Raw genomic sequence first — 21,294 nt, forward strand, 5'->3', positions numbered from 1 at the left:
GCAAAGCAATGGTGGTTTTTGTTTTTAATATTTAAGTGCTGATAAAATTAGTGTCCGGAGTGCCCCATGAAAATGTTCCTTTTGCTAATGTGTAAGGGGACAGTTGGTGAGGAAACCTGCTGCCCCCTTCTCTTGCAGTGAGTCATCATGGATGGTCACACTGTCATCCCAAGTCCTGGAAAGTCAGGCTGAGTTGGGTCTCTCTGGATGAGTTATCCAGAAGCATTTCTCTCTTTTTCTTTTTTATGACAGAGAGAGTGCAAGAGAGCACAAGCAGGGGGAGCAGCAGGGAGAGGGAGAAGCAAGCTCCCCACTGAGCAGGGAGCCCGATTTGGGGCTCAATAACAGGACCCTGAGATCATGACCTGAGCCGAAGGCAGATGCCTAACCTACTGAGCCACCCAGGCGCCCCTCCAGAAGCATTTCTTGAATAGGGGAATATATATCAGGGTGTATTGAATGGTAGGGACCAGGAAATCCTGATTCAGCTGGGTTTTAAGGAAAATTTGGCTCATACAAGAAGGCCTGAGATGGGCTGGCTCCAGCTCACTTGCCTGTGCGGCCAGCGCACCATGACAGCCACACATACTCAGGGACCTTGACACCCCACCCGAAGGAGAGGGCATCCCCTTTTGTGCATCTCATGACTTCGTTAGACTGAAAACCCTCCCCAGAAGCCTCTCAGCAGCCATCTGCTTGTGTCTCACTGGCTACGAGCCTCTCATCTGACTCGTGAAACCAGCAGTGACAAGGGACTGTGGACTGACGAGCCCACGGCATGGCTACACGGACGACCTGCTTTGGCAGGGGACGAGTGTGCCTGAGTGAGTGGCACAGTCGGGAGAATGTCTTACAGGGAAGTCGGGGTCGAGTTCTTTAATAAAACCCAAAATACTGTTCTAGAGCCGGGATGTAGTACTTGGATGTTGTTTATTCATTTTTTTGTACTTCCATTACTCATTCCTATTTATAATTAAGTGAATAAATTGTTGCTCTTATACTTTTTGTCTTTTCACTCTGGCCAATAAAGGGCATCTTTCATAAATGTGCAATAATCCAGGATGTATTAAAGGGTGTCAGCTTAAATGAAATTCCAACATAATAGTTATTATCCCTTTAATGTAGCTCTGTTTCGCAAAAAAACGGGGGAGACAAATGGACTTTTGAGAAAGCTCAACATATCAAACTGCTTTTCAGGAAGAGATCTCTAGCAATTGTAAAAAATTAAGGGTAGGTCTTTAAAAACACTAAGCAATACACGGTAGGATCCATGACCCTGTTAACAATGCAGCTTCTGGCACAATTTCAGCTTTTGAGATTTTTAACACTCCTTTTGTTGGAACTTTGAAATGAGGTGGGAAAACACTGCTAGTGTTTGTCTTTAGTTGCATATCTGTGTAATCTGTTTTCACCAGAGTGTAGTGTAGCCAACATTTTTCTCTTAGTAATCAGTATGTGTTGGGCATTAGTTTGAAAACATGGTGTTTTTTTTTTTAGGCTACATGCATTTCCAATTCAAAGTTGATGGAAATGCTAGATGTTTGCCTTATGTCGTAAATGCCTCAGACCTCATAAACCCTGTATCTAATTGTGTATGTCAGAACACTGCCATTGACAAAAGATGCCATTATCTTGCTGGCTTTCCTCTGCAGAATTCCATCCAAAGTGCTAGCCGTGTGGACAGCTAGCTGGCCTTGCTCCCTGCAGTGTGGAGCACATGGCTTCCTGCAGTGTCCCATTTCAGGTTCTGGTGGAATTCTGTCCGGACTACTAGAGCTGGACAGAAAATCAGGTCTTTGGTTTTCCCACCTTTTAACGCTGTTTGTTCTTGTCCTTGATTGCTTGTAGTCATGCACTTTTATTTCGACCCAGGATAGTTTTCCTGCTGATATTAAACTCCAAGCGTCGTTTAGCTTGTAGACCGGTACCTCCATCTAGCCAAATCCTGTCTGTGACACAGTTCTGCCCAGGAGTCAGTTTAATCCCAGGTGATGCCTGACCTGTGTCAAAGAGAAACAAAGCCATTCTAACGGAGGGGTGAGGGCAGACTTGACTGCACTGGGGGTCCAATGTGAACTGAGCCAGTTCCCTGGAAAAAAAGGCTGGAGACTTTTTTAAAGGTTGGGGGTGCTAAGGGAAAGGCAGCGAGGGGTGTGATGGGGTTCGTCTGTGTGACAAGGCCATCTGGATTTGTGAGTTGGCGCTTCTCCCATCTTTATGATGGGAGGTGGTGGGGCATGTTGAAGCAAGGTGCCCACCTGAACTAGGCCTTTCTCCTTCTGGATATTTATGTTTCGGAGACATCTTGGGTCCTTATGGAGATGCTTTCCGGTGGTAGTTTCACATCTCAAAGGGCAGCAGAAGGATTTATAATTGCCAGCTTTCTAAAAATAACTCTAGGAGGAGGTTCAGGGACCTATCTGCTCATCACCATGTTTTGGCCGAATCAAATACATTCTGCAAATGTGCAGCTTTCTCAGGTGGGCATTTTAAGGGGGTCTAGGGTCATCCTGGGTACGCGGCCTTATGCTGCTAGAAGCTGTGCTGGAGTTTGGTCATGTCTCAGTGCAAGAGGTGTGGATGGGTCCTCACGAGCCAGAGGTCAGCAGTCCTGCCCCGCCCTGCCTTGTCTGCAAACTTGGTCTGCATTCCCATTTTATTCTATGGCATTTCCCCTGCAATTCTGCACACGGGGGTGGCACCACTGAATTGGAAAAAAAAAAAAAAAGATTCGTTCTTTTTTATCTGGTGCCTACACATTTGGGTATCAGAAAGTCTTGATGTATGTTGCCCCCAAATACTAATCTGAGGAAGGTATAAAACCAAAAGGTAAGAGTGTTTAATTTGAAAGCTATTAGGGGCCAACACATTCCTCAATCAAAACAACAGGATGGTTTATATATTTGTAATCAACTCATATTAAATTGATAAACACTTTAAAATGAGGTAGGTGGAATATTTTCTGAGATAAGGTGTCTACTGTCTACTACTTAAACCACTTTATTGTTTAATACAGTCGACCCTTGAACAACACAGGTTTGAAAATGGGTCCATTTATACATAGATTTTTTATAGTTCGGTACTATAAATGTATTTTTCTTATGATTTTCTTACCATTTTTTCTCTAGCTTACTTTAAGAATATAGTATATAAATCATGCAACATACAAAATACGTGTTAATCAATATTTTGTGTCTCACTGTAAGGTGAGTAACCCCAGGTCAGTAAGGTTTCCAGTCAACAGTAGGCTATTAGTAGGTAAGTTTTTGGGGAATCAAGTTATAGGTGGATTTTCAACCGTGCGGGGGGGGGGTGCTGTCGCCCCCAGATGCCCCCGCCCTGTTGTTCAAGGGTCAACTGTAGATCTAAAACTTTTAATGCAAAGTAACTAACTTCTTAGCCCTCTCATTCTTCAGTAGCCCCTAGAAACAAATATTTGTTAGATGTTTACCTGATATATTTCAGGACAGGCAAAGAAGAAAATAAACCTGCGAACTAACACTGGCCCAGCGGGACACACGAGGTGCCCTTCCACAGATGTCACGTGAGGGAAACCTTAGTCTTCACAGCCTGTGAGGCAAGTCCCATCATCTGTGTCTCAAGGCTGAGCCTGAGGCACAGGGGAGTTAACCTGTCTCAGTACAGGGCAGTAAGAGGCCAGGCGGAGCCAGGGCTGGGAGCCGGCCCCCAGGGCACCTGGGCTCGGCAGGAGGGAGGAGGCACCTTCCCCAGGCCGCTGCACAGACCCCCACCCACAGCTCCCTCACTGGAAGTTCACTCAAGTTCATTCTGGCGTAAAGGTTTTTGGTATTAAAACTTCCTGAATGAAAAGGTCTGAAAGTAGCTTGATATGTAATACCTACCAACGCCTAACTATGAATAAGACCTTGAGATCATGAATAATACTCATTTAAGTAAAGCACACTCTTGTTCAGAAACTCACAAGAACTGAAATACATTTTTAAAAGCCCCAAACTTTATTTACAAAACAGGTTCTTTTGTTTTACAAAAATTACAAAAAATGACTCTGAAAAATAGAAATAGCGTCTCAGACTCTTGGGAACTACTTTTCAGCAACCAAGGAGTTGGAACTCAGAAGGTTTTCTTCTTTCTAAGAGTTGTAACGGCAACATCTATGAATGCTTTATGTCTTCACAAAAAATCCCACGGCTCGGAGCTGCCTTTCCTCTGGCGGAAAGGGTTCCGGTCAGGCCAGAGTCTGAAGGAGCAAGATCTTCTCGTTGATGCAGAATCTGTGCAGCACGACCATCAAGTTCTCGCCACAGCGGGACACCTGGCGCTCCATGGCCAGGCGGAAGTCCTCCTTCACGCCCTTGGTGATGCCCCGAGTGACCGTGTGGTGCCTGAGGGCAGCGACAGGGAAACAGATGGACACCACTTAGCGCCGGCATCACTGGTCAGTGTTTCCGGGGCAGGAGTAAAACCTGACTGAAATCTAAGTTTAAGTAAAAAAATTCAAAAAGGAAGAAAAGCCCTAACCAAACAATCCCCCTACCCGTTCCTTCTCAGAAAGACATAAAACTAGAGACATGTTTCCCACTCAGTAAAAGGCTATTTTAAACATCTAAACGTCTGGTGAAATGCCAGCTGCTTTGCTTCTGGACTCTTGCAGCTCTGACACTATGCATCCCTGTGCTGACCTGTGCACGGTTCTGTCACTTTGGGCCAACTGGGCCCAGTCCACACGGCCCCACAGTTCGTGTCCGGACAAGGCAGCCGAGTGCAGAGGCAGCAGCAGGGAGGAGGGAAGCCAGAATGAGCCAGTCACCACACTGAGCTGGGGCCGGGGGCTCTGTGCTGAGGCTCAGAAAGGCCGGGGGCTTGTGCTGGGCCACTGGGGTTCCAAGTGCGTTGCTCCCCGGTGGAGCCGGAACAGGACAGCTCTGCTAAGTGCTGAGCCCATCCAGACTCACGTCTGTCTGAGAAGCAGCGGGGGGAGTTGGAGGTCCCAAGACAAGAGTCTGGCAGGGGTGGGGGGAGAGAAGCTGACTCACTGAAGAACAGCCAGTGCCCTGCAAAAGCCTACTGGGGACCAGATGTGGTCCACGTGCTCAGGAGACGTGCACGTCTGTGGAAGGATCAGTGCGAGCACGAGAAAAGTTCTAGCTATACCCGAAAGCTGTGCTGTGGAGAAGGAGTTCACAAAGGAAATCCCAGAAAACTTAAGACGTCAAAATGAAGAAAGGAAAAGAAAAATCTAGCAAAACTCAATGGGTTGTTAAAAGGAAAGGAGTTTCAACTACCGGGTCAGTAGTTTAGTAGATTAGACCAATAGAAGGCACCTCCATTCCCCACCTTGACTGCCTAACTTCCCTCAGACACAGTAGCAGGGATTTAAAATTAGATTTTTATGTATTGGCCAAAACAAAACTGTCGAAACCACTCTAAAATGTTCCTGGTTTTTTTTTTTTTTAAACTTGTTTATTGTCATATAAAACAGTATAACAGAAGTCAAAAAGTTGCAGTGCAACAGAAGAAAAAACAAAACTCGGCTCTGTCAGACTAGCAAAGATACTACACGACAGTCTACAATGCCCACGGGCATTCGGAAGAACTACGCCGACGGCAGCAGTGCCAGGGAGAAAACACAGTTCTCGGTGGACGTTTCTAGTGAAGTCGGCTGGTTAACTCAGTAATAAGGACGTGGCATCAGTGAGGCTGAGCCCATGAGGCCCACTGGGAATAGGCGTAGACCCACTGAAGCCATCCTGAGATCCTGTTCTTCTGGGTCCCAGACTGCAACCCCTGATGGGAGCCAACCCTTGAGCAACTGAGAATTACTGGTATTTGCAGACAACTAGCTAAAGGGCTTTGAAAGCTCAAAGCAAACTTTTCCCTTCGTGCTAGTACAAATATAATAAAATGTCATGTCCTGCTGATCATGGTTCGATGGTATTGTTTCTACAGATAAAGCAGTACAACTCCATTATATTTCTATCAGTTCTATCCCTCTGGTGAGTTTGGATGAAGAAGAGCATTAGTTAGCTTCTGTGGTTAAGGACAGGAGAAATCAGCTAATAAATGCAGCATACCAAGTATTTTCAGTTTAGAAAGGGAAGGTCTGAAAAATCAGTAAATGCTGTGCTAAGGCCCGGTTAGACCAGAACATCCACACTGCTAATATGACAATCCACGAACAAAATTTACTTAAAATGAGCTCCGGCATCCTTAAATATTTATGACTGAATGCCTTATGTTTTATCAAAAGAGAATCACAGTCTAGAGCCTAACCTAAGGTGTGCTTAATCTACACGGTTTTATATAACTTTTTTTTTTCCAGATCCATAATGATTTTTAAATCGAACACAAAAACACTGGCAACTTATGGAAAAAAAATAAGAAATGTTACAATATTACAACCAGATGGTTTGCCAAGGAATGCAGAACAAATTAAAAAAATAAATAAAGCATGAAAAAGAGCACTGAGGAACAGAGAGCTGGAAACCATGGGCAGTACGACATGTTGACAAAACGGCACACTATGAGCAGGTGTTTTTCCACGTGGTACCTGTCAGCAGTCTGTATGCTGGGCTGAAGCACAGGTAAGAATTCCTGCTGCAGTAACCCCATGGGAGGGCTAGAAGGCCTTTAAAAAACAGCAAACAGCAGCATTCAAACACCCACACCGACTCACCCTGCACTGCAAAAACAACACGCCAGAGAAAATGCACAAGACTGGAACAGACTATGCAGCAACCCCTGAACCTCCACGGGCCCCGGCCTCAGCGGTGTCTTTCGGGAGGATGGGAGAAGCTAGCAGTCCTCTCCCTGCACCTGCTGCTGGGGCACGTCCAGAGCACCTTGTTCCTGGGCCCCGAGCTCAGGCCACTCGAGATTTGGTGTAAAAGCAACCACCAAGGAAGAGGATGACGAGACGCAATTGAACAGCAGTGCGGAGAGGGGGTCACACTTGAGAAGACACATTTTTGAATCCAGCCTCCTTCACTCTCCATTCTGCTCATGCCCCCGCCAATCCCAGAGATAAACTTGGGGGCTTTTGATAACTATCTTTGCCAGGATTGAAGCCCCGAACTGAAGAGGCCCTTCCAGGACGACTAGAGGGGCTGGGAATGTTTTTGATCAAGAAAGGTTGAGCCTGAATTTCAAAAAGTATTGAGAAAAAGGAACAGATGGGGGGGGAGGGGAGGGAAGAAGTCTGGGACCCATGGCTTTACAGAATTCGAAACAAAGATTTGTGCACAGGACATGGTTTTTCCATTTTCACCCAGTCTAATGCAACTATGGTACTGCAAATATCGGCAAAGAAATAGTTCTCTATTTAAAAATACGTCAGGACAAAGCGTCTTTGTTCTGTTGGTCAGGGCCCGGGCGCCCTCAGGTTGGGACCCGCTGGCATCCGAGCAGACCAGATGGACTCACAACCTTACCCAAGGGGAGGGCTGTGCACTGCTCACAACACCTCTGCCACTCGGCTGGAGGCACCACCCAAAAGGTCTGCGATGGCGTCAGAGAATTTGTTTGGAACCCAAAGGGAAAAGGAATATAGATAGTTTTACTCAAGATTCTAGTCCTACCCCCTTAGTAAGAGCTCTCTGGCTTTATGCAGCTTGCTTCTCCCGTTGGTTAGGCATAAGTAATCTGAAATGTAGGCTTCAACTGAACTTTGAGACTCGCACGGTGAAGACTGGGCAAATTTCTAGGTCAGCTCCCTACATAACAGTCCCTATTCTTGCTTCCAAACAGATAGAACAGCAGGTTTCCTAAGAGGCTTACTGGTCTTCTACAGGGTGTTAAAAGACATTAAAGTTTATACTGACCAAGGTGGGAGAGCCTGGAATTCTCTCCAAAGTCTTTAGAAATGCATGCTGTGCATCCCTGCCTTGCCCTAAACAACTCTTTACAGTGATATTATCTGGGTGTCCGAGAGCGCCTGCTTTCATCCCTTGTCCTAGAGGTTGTCTGCATGAAACCATGTCACTGTTGGGCTCGATACAAACTGGCTACAGAAGAAAGGTTCAGTATAATGAAGTTTGAGATCCAACTGTTGATTTTGTAACAGTCCATTCACTCATATTTCCACAGTTAAGCACTATCTGAAGTGAGATATCATCTATAAGCTTAACCCTAAGCAAATGTAGTTGATTCTAAGGCTGTTCCTATATTATGATAATTTGTACAGTAAGTGTTAATGTGAATTAACTAAAAAGTTATTAATATTAGGTATGTTTTATATATGCAGCCTCAAAACCTAGAAATCTTTTATTTTTAAGCCCACAAAAGGGGTTACCTAAGTTCCCATATCAACAAGTCATCTTTGTTCTCGACCACTGTTAAGAATATTTTTACCATGCAATTATTTGGCCCCTAGTTTTTATTTGCAGTCTTAGGGAAGGGAATGGAGATGGGAAGATGAGCATGTCCAGCCCATCTTGCCTAAGCCACCTAATGCATAAAGGTCTCGGGTTTTCAAAAAACAGCACTTGTTCTTTTAATTTAGACGTTTAGAATATCCATTAATACTATTTACAAGACAAAGGACAAAACCCCCACTTAATCTTCCCATTCTTTAGAATGGATTCCCCAAGACCCTCTTCTCGATAGGAGTAAAGTAATGTTTGCAATTACACATATCCACAATGCACATCTCATGCTTCCCTCTCAACATTTCTAAGGCTCTACAAAGACAGAAGGTGTGGATTTTTGCTCTCAACAACTGAAAACTCATTCATTTTGCAATTGAGAGAAAAAGGACAAGGTTTTCAGCCTTAGCAACACTCCCTTCTCACTCGGGGCTCAGTCTCTTGCAGTGACTCTAACTGACTCACGGCCATGCTGAGTCTGCAGGACGCAAAGGAGGAAGTATGAAAATAAAGCTACACGTGGCATTAACAGCACAGAGGATCTACTACCCAAACTACAATGAGTACTGAAGGAGAGAAGCAAGATTTATGAGCTATTTAAAAATCATAAATGGTTATTAACTTCATCTAGGTGTGGGAGGGCACTGCCCAAGAGCAGGCCCCCCACCACCATTTCTTGGGGCAGGGGTGTTTTTCTTAGAGGCACTAGACCAGGCTAGTTTCCCTTGCACTGTGCAAGCAATGACTGCTTGGGAAGCCTTCAAATAAATACTAAAATCCAAGTACAGTTTATAAATAAAGTCTGTAGCTTTTCCTAATCCATTACAACTTTAATTAAGCATGGCTCTTTCTTAATTAAAAACATTTATGTCTCACCAAAAATTTATAGGATTAGCCTGTAAATTTTGGAAAGGAAAAGATACCATGAATGAGACTTCCGTTTAGTGAAAAGGTTTCAAAAGTGACAGAAATATCCCAATTTAAACAATGCTTTATCAGAAATGTAGTTAAGGAAACACCAAATTTCAAAAGGTACCCAGAATCAAATCTACTCTCAAAAACGGACCAGGTTTGGATTCCTTTCTATGAAACTTCTCAAAGCTACAGAAACTTACAAATATTTCCTATAAGCACATGAAAGGTGAGCACTTAGCATGGGACAGCAAGACAGCATACTTACTTGATCAGCATTCCTTGATTGGGCAGTAATTCCAGATGAATTTTCCCACCTTCCTGAGTTCTTAAGTAGGCGAATTCCTCCAGCATATCGATATCTGCAGGCCAGATTCAGGTTAACCACGTGCAGAAACAAGGTGCCCTGCTCTCTCGGAGGAGGACCGGGCTGGCAGTGACCGAGTGACTTGCCCAAGGCCACCACGCTAACCAGAGTCAGTACCGGAACCCAGGCCGGTCTGATTCCCAAACTGACGATTCTTGTACCAACCAGACCACCTCGTAAAGATAAATATGTTTCTCCTACAGATGCTAATTAAACAGATTCTATATGATCATAACAGCAAAATCTTTTGTTTTCTTAGTAAGAAATGAAAGAGGCAGTGGGGGTGCTGGATCCCCAGAAACGGCGCTTGGACAAGGGCAGCACGTTCCTCACAAGTCGAAGGTGGTCTTTCCCTAACAACAGTGTGAAACACGACACTCCCTACGGCCGAAAGCAGCTGCTGGGCCGGGCCGCATGTGTGGTGGGTTCTCAGTGGCAGTTGTAACAGCTGTGACACGGTGCTCTAACAGCTGACCCTGGGGGACAGCCAGTGCCCCCAGGAGAGGCCCCACGAGGCCCTGTGCTGACAGATGAAGGCCCATGAACTATTCTATTCTCTGGCCTCACCAGTCGCTCTGGGCCTCTCGGGAACCTGAAGGCTATTGATGTAGGCATCTCGGGTACCTGCCTAGAAGTGGATGGAGGTGCAAAGTGGAGCTCAGCTGACTGGTATTCCTGATTCCGTGCATCACCTCTGTGAAGCCTTTTAGGACTCTCATTGAGAACAGCTGCCACTGGCCCCTTTTTAATCGTCATTCTTCCTCTCTTCCCCCCAAATACTGAAAACCAGTATTTCTACCTGGAATGATTCATTCACTCTTGTACCATGCATTTATTCTTAAAAAAAAAAAAAAAAAAGTCAGAATTTCTTATGCTCACACAGGAAAAAGGATACTTGTAACATAGTTGAAAAAATTCTCGTATTGGAAATTTCCTTGTTGGCAAATCTTACTGACAGCTTTCAAGAAAAGATTCTCTCCCCGTGGCCACTCTTGCTGAAGCAAGACAATCACGTGGCCCAGCGCCATGTCGTCCCTGCTGTCCGCGAAAGCTCGGAGCTGCAAGACAAGGATTTGTGCAGGCATGGAAGGAAAAGGAAATCATGGGGTGATCTTAAATATACCAAATAGCACTTCCTGAAAAAATGCCGCTATATGAAAATGTGTGATCTAGGGAACAAGCAGAACATACACCTGCCACGCAAACAACACGACTGCCTTCTGAGGAGGGTGGGTCCCAACCACAGAAGCCTGGCTTCCCTCTGTGCTGGGAACAAGGTCACTGAGCATCCTGACGGGAGCTAGACACGCCTGGCAGGCCTGAAGCTCGACTTTGGGAAAAGGGCAAGAGAAGCTGAGTGGTTCTGTACGGCAGAGAGAAGGATTTGGGGATTTCTTTGAAGGGGGCAGTTGCTGGTAGAGGGTGGGCCAGAAGGCGAGTAGGAGAGAAGGGTTTGAGGAGAACATGGACTGGGGAGCAGAAAGGCAGCGAGCAACAAGGAAGGAAGTGGCAGTGTGAAATGCAGAACTGGCCCAAGGACTAAATGAGCAGCTAGGCCCCAAATCACACTTCAAATTGTTTCTGTTGCCCCAAGGGATTCTGGCAATGAATGAAGTCTGGGAATTACAGCCCTGAAACAGAGACCCAGTACTGCTGTTCTCTTGCTCACAAACCTTGGTGAAATGCACACTAAGGCTCTGCTCCACCTGCAGCCAAGGGCCTGGTGTTCTTCCAACAGCCTGTAAACCTTCCCAGCTCTGCTGGTGTTCATCTTAAAGCCTGAAATGCTTTCACCCCCCGCCCCACCTCACCCCAACCACCCCCCCCGCGTCTTTAGGATAACAAACTCGCCATCCCTCTATGAACCCAAGGGCATTTGTAATCTCTTCTTCTAGCTAATATATTCTGATATACGTTAATTCATAACATCTTTACTGACCATCTCTACGGGCAGGTTATTTGGATAACTGTCAGGCTTATTGGTAAACTGCTCGAGGATGGGGATCATTTCCTACTCATTTGTGCCTAGTGCAGTCCACAGTTGGTATTTGTTCATCGCGAGCCCATGTGCTCTCCCCACAACACCAAGTCACTCCAGATCATCAGAACAGTGTTCCAAATTAAACTGCGTTCATGCTAATCGGCTTTCAGCTTACCTTAAAGCAAGCGAGCATTAGATGCAGGCAGAACGGCATGATAGCCTTGCTGGTACAAGGCAGCAACTTCAGATCTGAACCTGTGGGCAAAAGTCCACAATATGTCTGTTACGAGCGAAGAAAACAGCTTTGAAAAGCATATATTTAAGATGCTTTCCAGAAAAAAAAGATAAGCAACAGTCACATGGTTTCAAATATAGTTAAACCACGATTATATTTAGTGATGGTGAAATTGGTTTTTGAATGATGTCTGGATTTCATTTATCAATCTTCTTTCGTAACCTTGCTTAAATACTTTTTATTACAAAACCTTTCAAATGTAGAAACAAACACAGGTGTTTGTAATACTGTCCTCAACACTCAGCTGCATAAAATGTTAACTTTTTGCTTTAAAGATTTTAATATAAAGTATCACAAATTTAGTTGAAACCTCTTGTGCACCTTGTCAGCTGCCCTCTTCCCTTCTCCCTAAAGTAACTATTATCCTGAAGGCGCTGTTTTTCATTCCTCTGCAACAATAGAGGTAAGTTTTGCAAGTTTTCAGTCTACTATATAAATGGTGTCATATTGTATGCATCCTTGGGCAAACTGTTTTTGATACTAATACTATAGCTCTAGTTCATTGATTTTCAATGTCTATACAGTACTCTGCTATTTACATATGTCACAATTCATTTATCCATTCTTTTATGGTGGGCAGTGAGATGTCCAATTTTTCACTATTACAAACAATGCTAAAATAAACATTCTTATATATGTTTTCTTGTGCGCTTGTGGGAAAGAAACTTCAGGCAATAGTTTTCAGACCAAGACCTTAATCCTTTCCTTTATGGTGTGTGCTCTTTATAACCTAAATCCTTCTCTACCCTGAGGATGAAATTAGCAAGAAATCATGGAGATCCTGTATATACTATTTACATATGTTTATGTATCTAAAACAAAAGGTTCATGAAATACAATTTACCCTTTTTACAGGAGATGAACTCATTTTAGTAATAATATTATATTCTATCTCATTAAAAGAAGAAAATGGTTGAAATTCATTACCTGGGGGGGTGAGGACCCACGTTTGAAAAGCACTGATCTAAGGGATTTAACTAGAAGAGGTATGTAACTAGGTAATGAGATGTTCAACCTGGAATAGCTAAACTGGTCTCCACAGTGATGGTATGAGTTTATACACCTTCCAGAAGGAGATGGGCAATGTGTGTCTTCACATCTGACAGTATTGCCACTGTGAATTCTGACGTGTCTGATATGGTAGCTTACTGTTTTAATCTGTATTTCCCATATTGCTAATAGGTTGAGAATCCTTTCAAATAGTTTATGGTCATTTGGATTTCTGCTTCTGTGAATCTGTTGTTCATATTCTTTGCTTGTTTTTCTATGAGGGGTTGGCCGGTTGTTTCTTACTGGTTTGAAGAAGCTCTTTCAAAATTTTGATTCTATGTGCTGGATAACTTTCTTGCAGGCTAAGGCTTATCCTGTCACTTTGATCACAGTATCTTTTGTTGGTATTTTAATTTTAATGTGACTAAATTTACTAATCTTTTCCTTTCTGTTGTGTGCTTTTTGTAGCCTAAATCCTTCTCTACTTAGAAGGCCCAAATAATCTTTTCTTCTAAAAGCTTGAAAGTTTTACTTTCCATTTTTAATCTTAAAATTTATTATTATTATTATTTTTTAAGATTTTATTCATTTATTTGACAGAGAGAGAATGAGAGAGAGAGCACATGAGAGTGGGGAGGGTCAGAGGGAGAAGCAGGCTCCCTGCCGAGCAGGGAGCCCGATGTGGGACTCGATCCCGGGACTCCAGGATCATGACCTGAGCCGAAGGCAGTCGCTTAACCAACTGAGCCACCCAGGCGCCCTAATCTTAAAATTTAAATAATTATTTTGCAGTGTGAAGGAGGGATCACATTTTTGTTGTTTTTACATTTGGATTGATTGCCCCGGTACCACTTATTGGGTAAATTCATGCTTGGCCCACCGAATTGTAATACCACCTGTTTCTTGGTTCTCTATTCTGTTCCATCCATCAGTCTCTATGCCAACACTACAGTATCTCTATTACTATAGCTTTAAAGTAAGTCTTGAAGTCAGCTAGGTCCAACCTTAACCTACCTGATTTGCTTCTGTTTCACAGACACACTTTCTGAAGGGGTCTGGGCTATACCTTTTTTTTTTTTAAAACCTCCCACGTACCTTAAACAGCTTCAATAATGATCAAGACCATCATGCTTTTGTCTTCTAGGAAATTTTAGTGTCCTAATAAATCTACCTACCAGTCACAAAAACCTTCTCTTTAAAAAAAAAAAAAAAAAAAAGTTTATTTGAAATTATATATTATGCCACATAGTTTACTTTTCTGTTACATATTATTTATTATTTAAATTCAATTAGTCAACATACAGTACATTAGTTTCAGATGTAGTGTTCAATGATTAATCAGGTGCCTATAACAGCCAGTGCTCATCACATCACATGCCCTCCTTAATGCCCATTGCCCTGTTATTCCATCCCCCCACCCACCTCCACTCCAGCAACTCTGTTTGTTTCCTATACTTAAGAGTCTCTCACAGATTTTCTCCCTCTCTGATTTCTTCCCATTCAGTTTTCCCTCCCTTCCCCTATGATCCTCTGCACTGTTTCTTATATTCCACTTATGAGTGAAACCATATGACAATTGTCTCTGACTTCTTTCGCTCAGCATCATACCCTCCAGTTCCATCTACGTCGATGTAAATGGTAAGTATTCATCCTTTCTGATGGCTGAGTAATATTCCATTGTATATATGAACCACATCTTCTTTATCCATTCATTTGTCAATGGACAAAATAGTTTGGCTATTGTGGACATTGCTGCTATAAACACTGGGGTGCACGTGCCTCTTTGGATCACTACATCTGTATCTCTGGGGTAAATACCTAGTAGTGCAATTGCTGGGTCATAGGGTAGTTCTTTAACTTTTTGAGGAACCTCCATACCGTTTTCCAGAGTGGCTGCACCAGCTTGCATTCCCACCAACAGTGTAAAACGGTTTCCCTTTCTCTGCATCCTCACCAACATCTGTTGTTTCCTAACTTAATTTTAGCCATTCTGACTGGTGTGAGGTGGTATCTCATTGTGGTTTTGATTTGTATTTCCCTGATGCTCAGGCATGTGGAGCATATTTTCATGTGTCTGTTGGCCATTTGTATGTCTTCTGTGGAGAAAAATGTCTGTTCACATCTTCTGCCCATTTCTTAACTGGATTGCTTTTTGGGTGCTGAATTTGATAAGTTCTTTATAGAGCTTGGATACTAGCCCTTTACGTTATGTCATTTGCAAATATCTTCTCCCATTCAATAGGTTGCCTCTTATTTTGTTGACTGTTTCCTCTGCTGTGAGAAGCTTTTTATCTTGATGAAGTCCCAATAGTTCATTTTTGCTTTTGTTTCCCTTGCCTTTGGAGACGTGTCAAGCAAGAAGTTGCTGTGGCTGAGGTCAAAGAGGTTACTGTCTGTGTTCTCTCCCCAAAGATTTTGATGGATTCCTGTCTCACATTTAGGTCTTTCATCCATTTTGAGTTTATCCTTATGTATGGTGTAAGAAAATGGTGCAGTTTCATTCTTCTGCATGTTGCTGTCCAGTTTTCCCAACACCATTTGTTGAAGAGATTGTCCTTTTTCCATTGGATATTCTTTCCTGCTTTGTTGAAGATTAGTTGACCAGAGAGTTGAGAGTCAACCAGAGAGCTGACCAGAGAGTTCCATTTCTGGGTTCTCTATTCTGTTTCATTGATCTATGTGTCTGTTTTTGTGCTAGTATCATACGGTCTTGATGATGACAGCTTTGTAATAGAGCCTGAAGTCTGGCATTGTGATGCCACCAGCTTTGGTTTTCTTTTGCAACACTCCTCTGGCTATCCCGGGTCTTTTCTGGTTCCATACAAACTTTAGGATTGTTTGTTCCAGCTCTGTGAAAAATGTGAATGGTATTTTAACAGGAATTGCACTGAATGTGTAGATTGCTCTGGGTAGCATGAACATTTCAACAATATTTATTCTTCCAATCCATAAGAATGGAAGTTTTTCCATTTCTTTGTGTCTTCCTCAATTTCTTTCGTAAGTGTTCTGTAGTTTTTAGAGTACAGATCCTTTACCTCTTTGGTTAGGCTTATTCCTAGGTATCTTATGGTTTTTGGTGCAATTATAAATGGCATTGATTCCTTAAATTCTTTCTTTTATCTCATTGTTAGTGTATAGAAATGCAACTGACTTTTGTCCACTGATTTCATATCCTGCCACGGTGAATTCCTGTATGAGTTCTAGCAATTTTGGGGTGGAGTCTTTTGGGTTTTCCACATGAACTATCATGTCATCTGTAAAAAGAGATAGTTTGACTTCTCTGACAATCTGAATGCCTTTTATTTCTTTTTGTTGTCTGATTGTTGAGGTTAGGACTTCTAGTACTATGCTGAACAACAGTGATGAGAGTGGGCATCCCTGTCGTGTTCCTGACCTTAGGGGAAAAGCTCTCATTTTTTCCCCATTGAGAATAATATTCACTGTGGGCTTTTCGTAAATGGCTTTTATGATATTGAGGTATGTTCCCTCTATCCCTACACTGTGGAGAGTTTTAATCAAGAAAGGATGCTGTATTTTGTCAAATGCTTTTTCTGCACTAATTGAAAGGATCATATGGTTCTTGTCCTTCTTTTATGAATGTGATGTATCATGTTATTGATTTGTGAATGTTGAACCAGCCTCGCAGCCCAGGAATAAATCCTACTTGGTCGTGGTGAATAATCCTTTTAATGTACTGTTGGATCCTATTGGCTAGGATCTTGGTGAGAATTTTGGCATCCAATTTCATGAGGGAAATTGGTCTGTAGTTCTCCTTTTTGGTGGGGTCTTTGTCTGGTTTTGGGATCAAGGTAATGCTGGCCTCACAGAACGAGTTTGGAAGTTTTCCTTACTTTTTTTTTTTTTTAAACAGCTTCAGAAGAATAGGTATTAGTTCTTCCTTCAATGTTTGGTAGAATTCCCCTAGGAAGCCATCCGGCCCCGGACTCTTGTTTGTTGGGAGATTTTTGATTACTGCTTCAATTTCCTTGCTGGTTAAGGGTCTGTTCAGGTTTTCTATTTTTTCCTGTTACAGTTTTGGTAGTTTATAAGTTTCCAGGAATGCATCCATTTCTTCCAGATCGCCTAAGATGTTGACATATAGTTGCTCATAATGTTTTTTTTTTAAAGATTTATTTATTTATCTGAGAGAGACACAGTGAGAGAGGGAACACAAGCAGGGGGAGTGGGAGAGGGAGAAGCAGGCCTCTGGCAGAGCAGGGAGCCCGATGCAGGGCTCGATCCCAGGACCCTGAGATCATGACCTGAGCCGAAGGCAGACGCTTAACAACTGAGCCACCCAGGCGCCCCTCATAACATGTTCTTAAAATTGTTTTTATCTCCTTGGTGTTGGTAGTGATCTCTCCTCTTTCATTCATGATTTTATTAATTTGGGTCCTTTCTTTTTTCTAAGTCTGGCTAGGGGTTTATTGATCTTATCAATTCTTCCAAGAACCAGCTTCTAGTTTCATTGATCTGTTCTACTATTCTTTTGGTTTCTATTTCATTGGTTTCTGCTCTAATCTTTATTATTTCTCTTCTGTTCGGTTTAGGCTTTATTTGTTGTTCTTTCTCCACATGCTTTAGATGTAAGATTAGCTTGTGTATTTGAGACTTCCCTAATTTTTTTTTTTTTAAAGATTATTTATTTATTTATTTGAGAGAGACACACAGCGAGAGAGGGAACACAAGCAGGGGGAGTGGGAGAGGGAGAAGCAGGCTTCCCGCTGAGCAGGGAGCCCGATGTGGGGCTCGATCCCAGCACCCTGGGATCACGACCTGAGCTGAAGGGAGACACTTAACTGACTGAGCCACCCAGGCGCCCCGGGACTTTTCTAATTTTTTGAGAAAGGCTTGTATTGCTATGTACTTCCCTCTTAGGACCACCTTTGCTGTATCCCAAAGGTTTTCAACAGTTGTGTTTTGATTTTCATTTGTTTCCATGAATTTTTAATTCTTTTATTTCCTGGTTGACCCATTCATTCTTTAGTAGGATGCTCTTTAATCTCCAAGTGTTTCCTTCCAAATTTCCTCTGTGATTGAGTTCAAATTTCAAAGAACTGTGGTCTGAAAATATGCAGGGAATAATCCCAATCTTTTGGTACCAGCTGAGACCTGATTTGTGACCCAGTATGTGAACTATTCTGGAGAATGTTCCATGTGCACTTGAGAAGAATGTGCACTCTCTTGCTTTAAGAAGAAATGCTCTGTGTATATCTGTGAAGTCCATCTGGTCCAGTGTGTCATTCAAAGCCCTTATTTCCTTGTTGATCTTCTGCTTAGATGATCTGTCCATTGCTGTGAGTGAGGTGTTGATGTTTCCAACTATTATTGTGTTATTATCAATGTGTTTAATTTGGTTATTAATTGGTTTATATATTTGACTCCTCCCAAGGTAGGAGAATATTTATAATTGTTAGATCTTCTTGTTGGATAGACCCTTTAAGTGTGATATAGTGTCCATCTTCATCTCTTAGTAAGTCTTCGGTTTAAAATCTAGTTTGTCTGATATGTGGATTGCTACCCCAGCTTTCTTTTGATATCCATTAGCATGACAAAGGGTTCTCCACCCCCTCACTGTCAATCGGGAGGTGTCTTTAGGTCTAAAATGAGTCTCTTGTAGACAGCATATGGATGGCTCTTGCTTTTTTTTATTCAATCTGATACATTGTACCTTTTGTTTGGAGTATTTAACCCATTTACATGCAGAGTAACTATTGAAAGATGATGAATTTAGTGCCATTGTATTACCTACGAAGTCCCTGTTTCCGTAGACGGTCTCTGTTTCTTTCTGGTTTATTTTACTTTTGGGCTCTCTCTTCGCTTACAGGATCCCCTTTAATATTTCTTGCAGGGCTGTTTTAGTGATCACAAATTCTTTTAGTTTCTGTTTGTCCTGGAAGCTCTTTATCTCTCCTTCCATTCTCAATGACAGCCTTGCTGGATAAAGTATTCCTGGCTGCATGTTTTTCTCATTTAGCACCCTGAATATACCATGCCAGCCCCTCTGGCCTGCCAGGTCTCTGTGGATAGGTCTGCTGCCATTCCTACCCCTGTAGGTTAAGAACCTCTTGTCTGGAGCTGCTTTCAAGATTTTCTTTTTATCACTGAAGTTTGCAAGTTTCACTAATATATGTCAGGGTATTGATCTATTTTTATTGATTTTTGAGGGGGTGCGTTTCTCTCTATCTCTTGGATTTGAATGCCTGTTTCCTTCCCAGATTAGGTAAGTTCTCAGCTATGATTTGCTCAAATATAACTTCTGTCCCTCTCTTTCTCTTCTTCCTCTGGGACCCCAATAATTCTAATATTGTTTTGCTTTATGGTATCGCTGATTTCTCAAAGCCTCCCCTCATGGTCCATTAGTTTTCTCTTTTCCTCAGCTTCCTTCCTTTCCATCACCTTGTCTTCTATGTCACTGACTCTCTCTTCTGCCTCATTTACCCTAGCTGTTAGAGCATCCATTTTAGACTGCATCTCAGTTAAAGCATTTTTAATTTCAACCTGATTAGATCTCCTTTCTGCACTAAGAAATTCTGTATAGAGTTTTTTATGCTTTTTTCAAGCCTAGCTATTAACTTTATAATTGTTATACTGAATTCCATCTCTGACATCTTACTTATATCCATATTGATTAGATCTGTGGCAGAGTATTACCTCTGGTTCTTGCTTTTGTTGTGAATTCCTCCTTCTAGTTATTTTGCCCAGAGAAGAACGAATGAACGAGAGAACAAAATCAAAAATATCAACCACGACCCAAGACAAATACACACTACATGAATCTGAAGAGGTCACAAACCAAAAAAGAAAAGAAAAAGAAAAAAAAGAGAGAAAATTAGAGAATATACTCTCCCAGGTGGACAAAACAGGGTGATCCACTTGGTCCTGGGTGTTACTTTGGTCTGTTTGTTAGAAGACACTAAATCCCAAAATTGTAAAGCAAGCAAAACATTATATATATATTGAATACAGTGAAAGGAAGCCAAAAATAAAGAATATATTTATAAAATGTAAATGTAAAAATGAAAATTAAAAAAGACTTAAAAACAAAGAGTTGATCAAATAAGAAACTCATTGAAAAGGAAAAAAAAAAAGGAAAATTTTAAACTGAAAGATAAAATGAATCAGAAAAAACCTCAAATTCTATATACTATTTTCTCCTAGCACTGGAGTTTTGCAGTTCTGTGTGCTCTGTAAACTTGGTATTTGCCTGACGTTCCAGCTGGTCTTCTGGGGGGAAGGGCCTGCTGCCCTGATTCTCAGGTGTCTTTGCCTGGGCAGAGGTGCACTGCCCCTTGCCAGGGGGGTGGGCTCCGTGTAAGCTATTTTGGGTTGCTCTATGTGGCTTTTGTTCCCTGAAGGCTTTCTGTGCTACTTTAGAGGATGAACATAAAAATGGCCGATCTCCAGCCCCGGAGCTGAAAGATTGTGGTCCCTCCCTCTTCAGTAAGCCCTCAGGGAAAAGCAGTCTTCACTTTTGTGTACGCCAAACTCTGCAGGCTCCTGTGGTTTGCACCCCCACCAATCGTCCCAGGGAAGGGAGGAGGGTTGCTCCAAGCCTGCCACTTGCAGGGACCCCGCACGGACAGCAATACTTTTTCTTCCAAAAAAATGTTATCATTTTAGCTTTTCCATTTAGTCTCAGCTCCATCTCAAATTAGTTTTTGTGAATAATGTGACATGCTTGAGGATGTGGATTGCTTGAGGATCCTTTTTCTTTCTACACCAGAGGCCCTTTGTTCCAGCACCAATTAATTGGTTGAAGAGTCCTTCCTTTCTCCAAAGAATTGCTCTGGTGCCTTCACTGAAAATCATCTGACCATATTTGTATGGGTCTCCTGGATTTTTCACTCTTATGCCAATACCGTCTGGATAACTGTAGCTTTATATTAAAAGTCTTGCTATCAGGTAGGGTAAGTTGCCCAGTTTTGTTATCTTTTTCAAAACTGTTTCAGCTATTCTAGATTGCACTTCCCTATGGATTTGAGAATCAAATTTGTCAATTTCTACAAAAAAAAGTCTGCTGGGATTTTGATTGGGATTGCACTGAGTCTATAAATACATTTGGGGAGAACTGGAACCCTAACACATATGAGTCTTCCAATCTATGAACATGATGTTGCACACTTTTCAATAAATTTGTCCCTAAGGATTTCAGGTTTTTGATGTTATTCTATTTGGAGATTCCGTAGGCTTGTCTCACGTAGCCACATACGTAGCCACAGTCTACATACGTTTTCTGTTTTCAACCTTTATGCCTTCCTTTTTCTTCCCTATTGTGCTGGCTACAAGCTCCAGTACGCTGAATTGAAGTGGTAAGAGCAAACACTCTTGTATTGTTGCTGATCTTGGGAAAAGCATTTGCTATTTCATAGTTAAGGATGATGTTGAGGAACAACTATTTTAGTTT

The 21,294-nt window shown here is 42.4% G+C and overlaps 1 protein-coding gene across 4 annotated transcripts in view; it reads right to left on the reverse strand.

Moving 5' to 3' along the window:
* Window positions 1-3,963: 3,963 nt before the first annotated feature.
* INTS10 (integrator complex subunit 10) overlaps window positions 3,964-21,294 on the reverse strand; it is a 39,857-nt gene continuing 22,526 nt past the window's right edge. For 3 of the 4 annotated variants that reach the window (XM_044912391.1, XM_044912383.1, XM_044912382.1), the window contains exons 14-18: window positions 11,778-11,857; window positions 10,517-10,679; window positions 9,523-9,616; window positions 6,530-6,607; window positions 3,976-4,364 (exon numbers count right to left, since the gene is read on the reverse strand). In XM_044912391.1, the coding sequence (XP_044768326.1) occupies window positions 4,208-4,364; window positions 6,530-6,607; window positions 9,523-9,616; window positions 10,517-10,679; window positions 11,778-11,857 (572 nt within the window). In that variant the 3' untranslated portion in view covers window positions 3,976-4,207. Of the gene's footprint in view, window positions 4,365-6,529; window positions 6,608-9,522; window positions 9,617-10,516; window positions 10,680-11,777; window positions 11,858-21,294 lie in introns of all 4 variants that reach the window. The other variant, XM_021681552.1, reaches the window with a different exon arrangement.

Source organism: Neomonachus schauinslandi, chromosome 2, assembly GCF_002201575.2.
Source record: "Neomonachus schauinslandi chromosome 2, ASM220157v2, whole genome shotgun sequence".
Taxonomy (NCBI): Eukaryota; Metazoa; Chordata; class Mammalia; order Carnivora; family Phocidae; genus Neomonachus; species Neomonachus schauinslandi.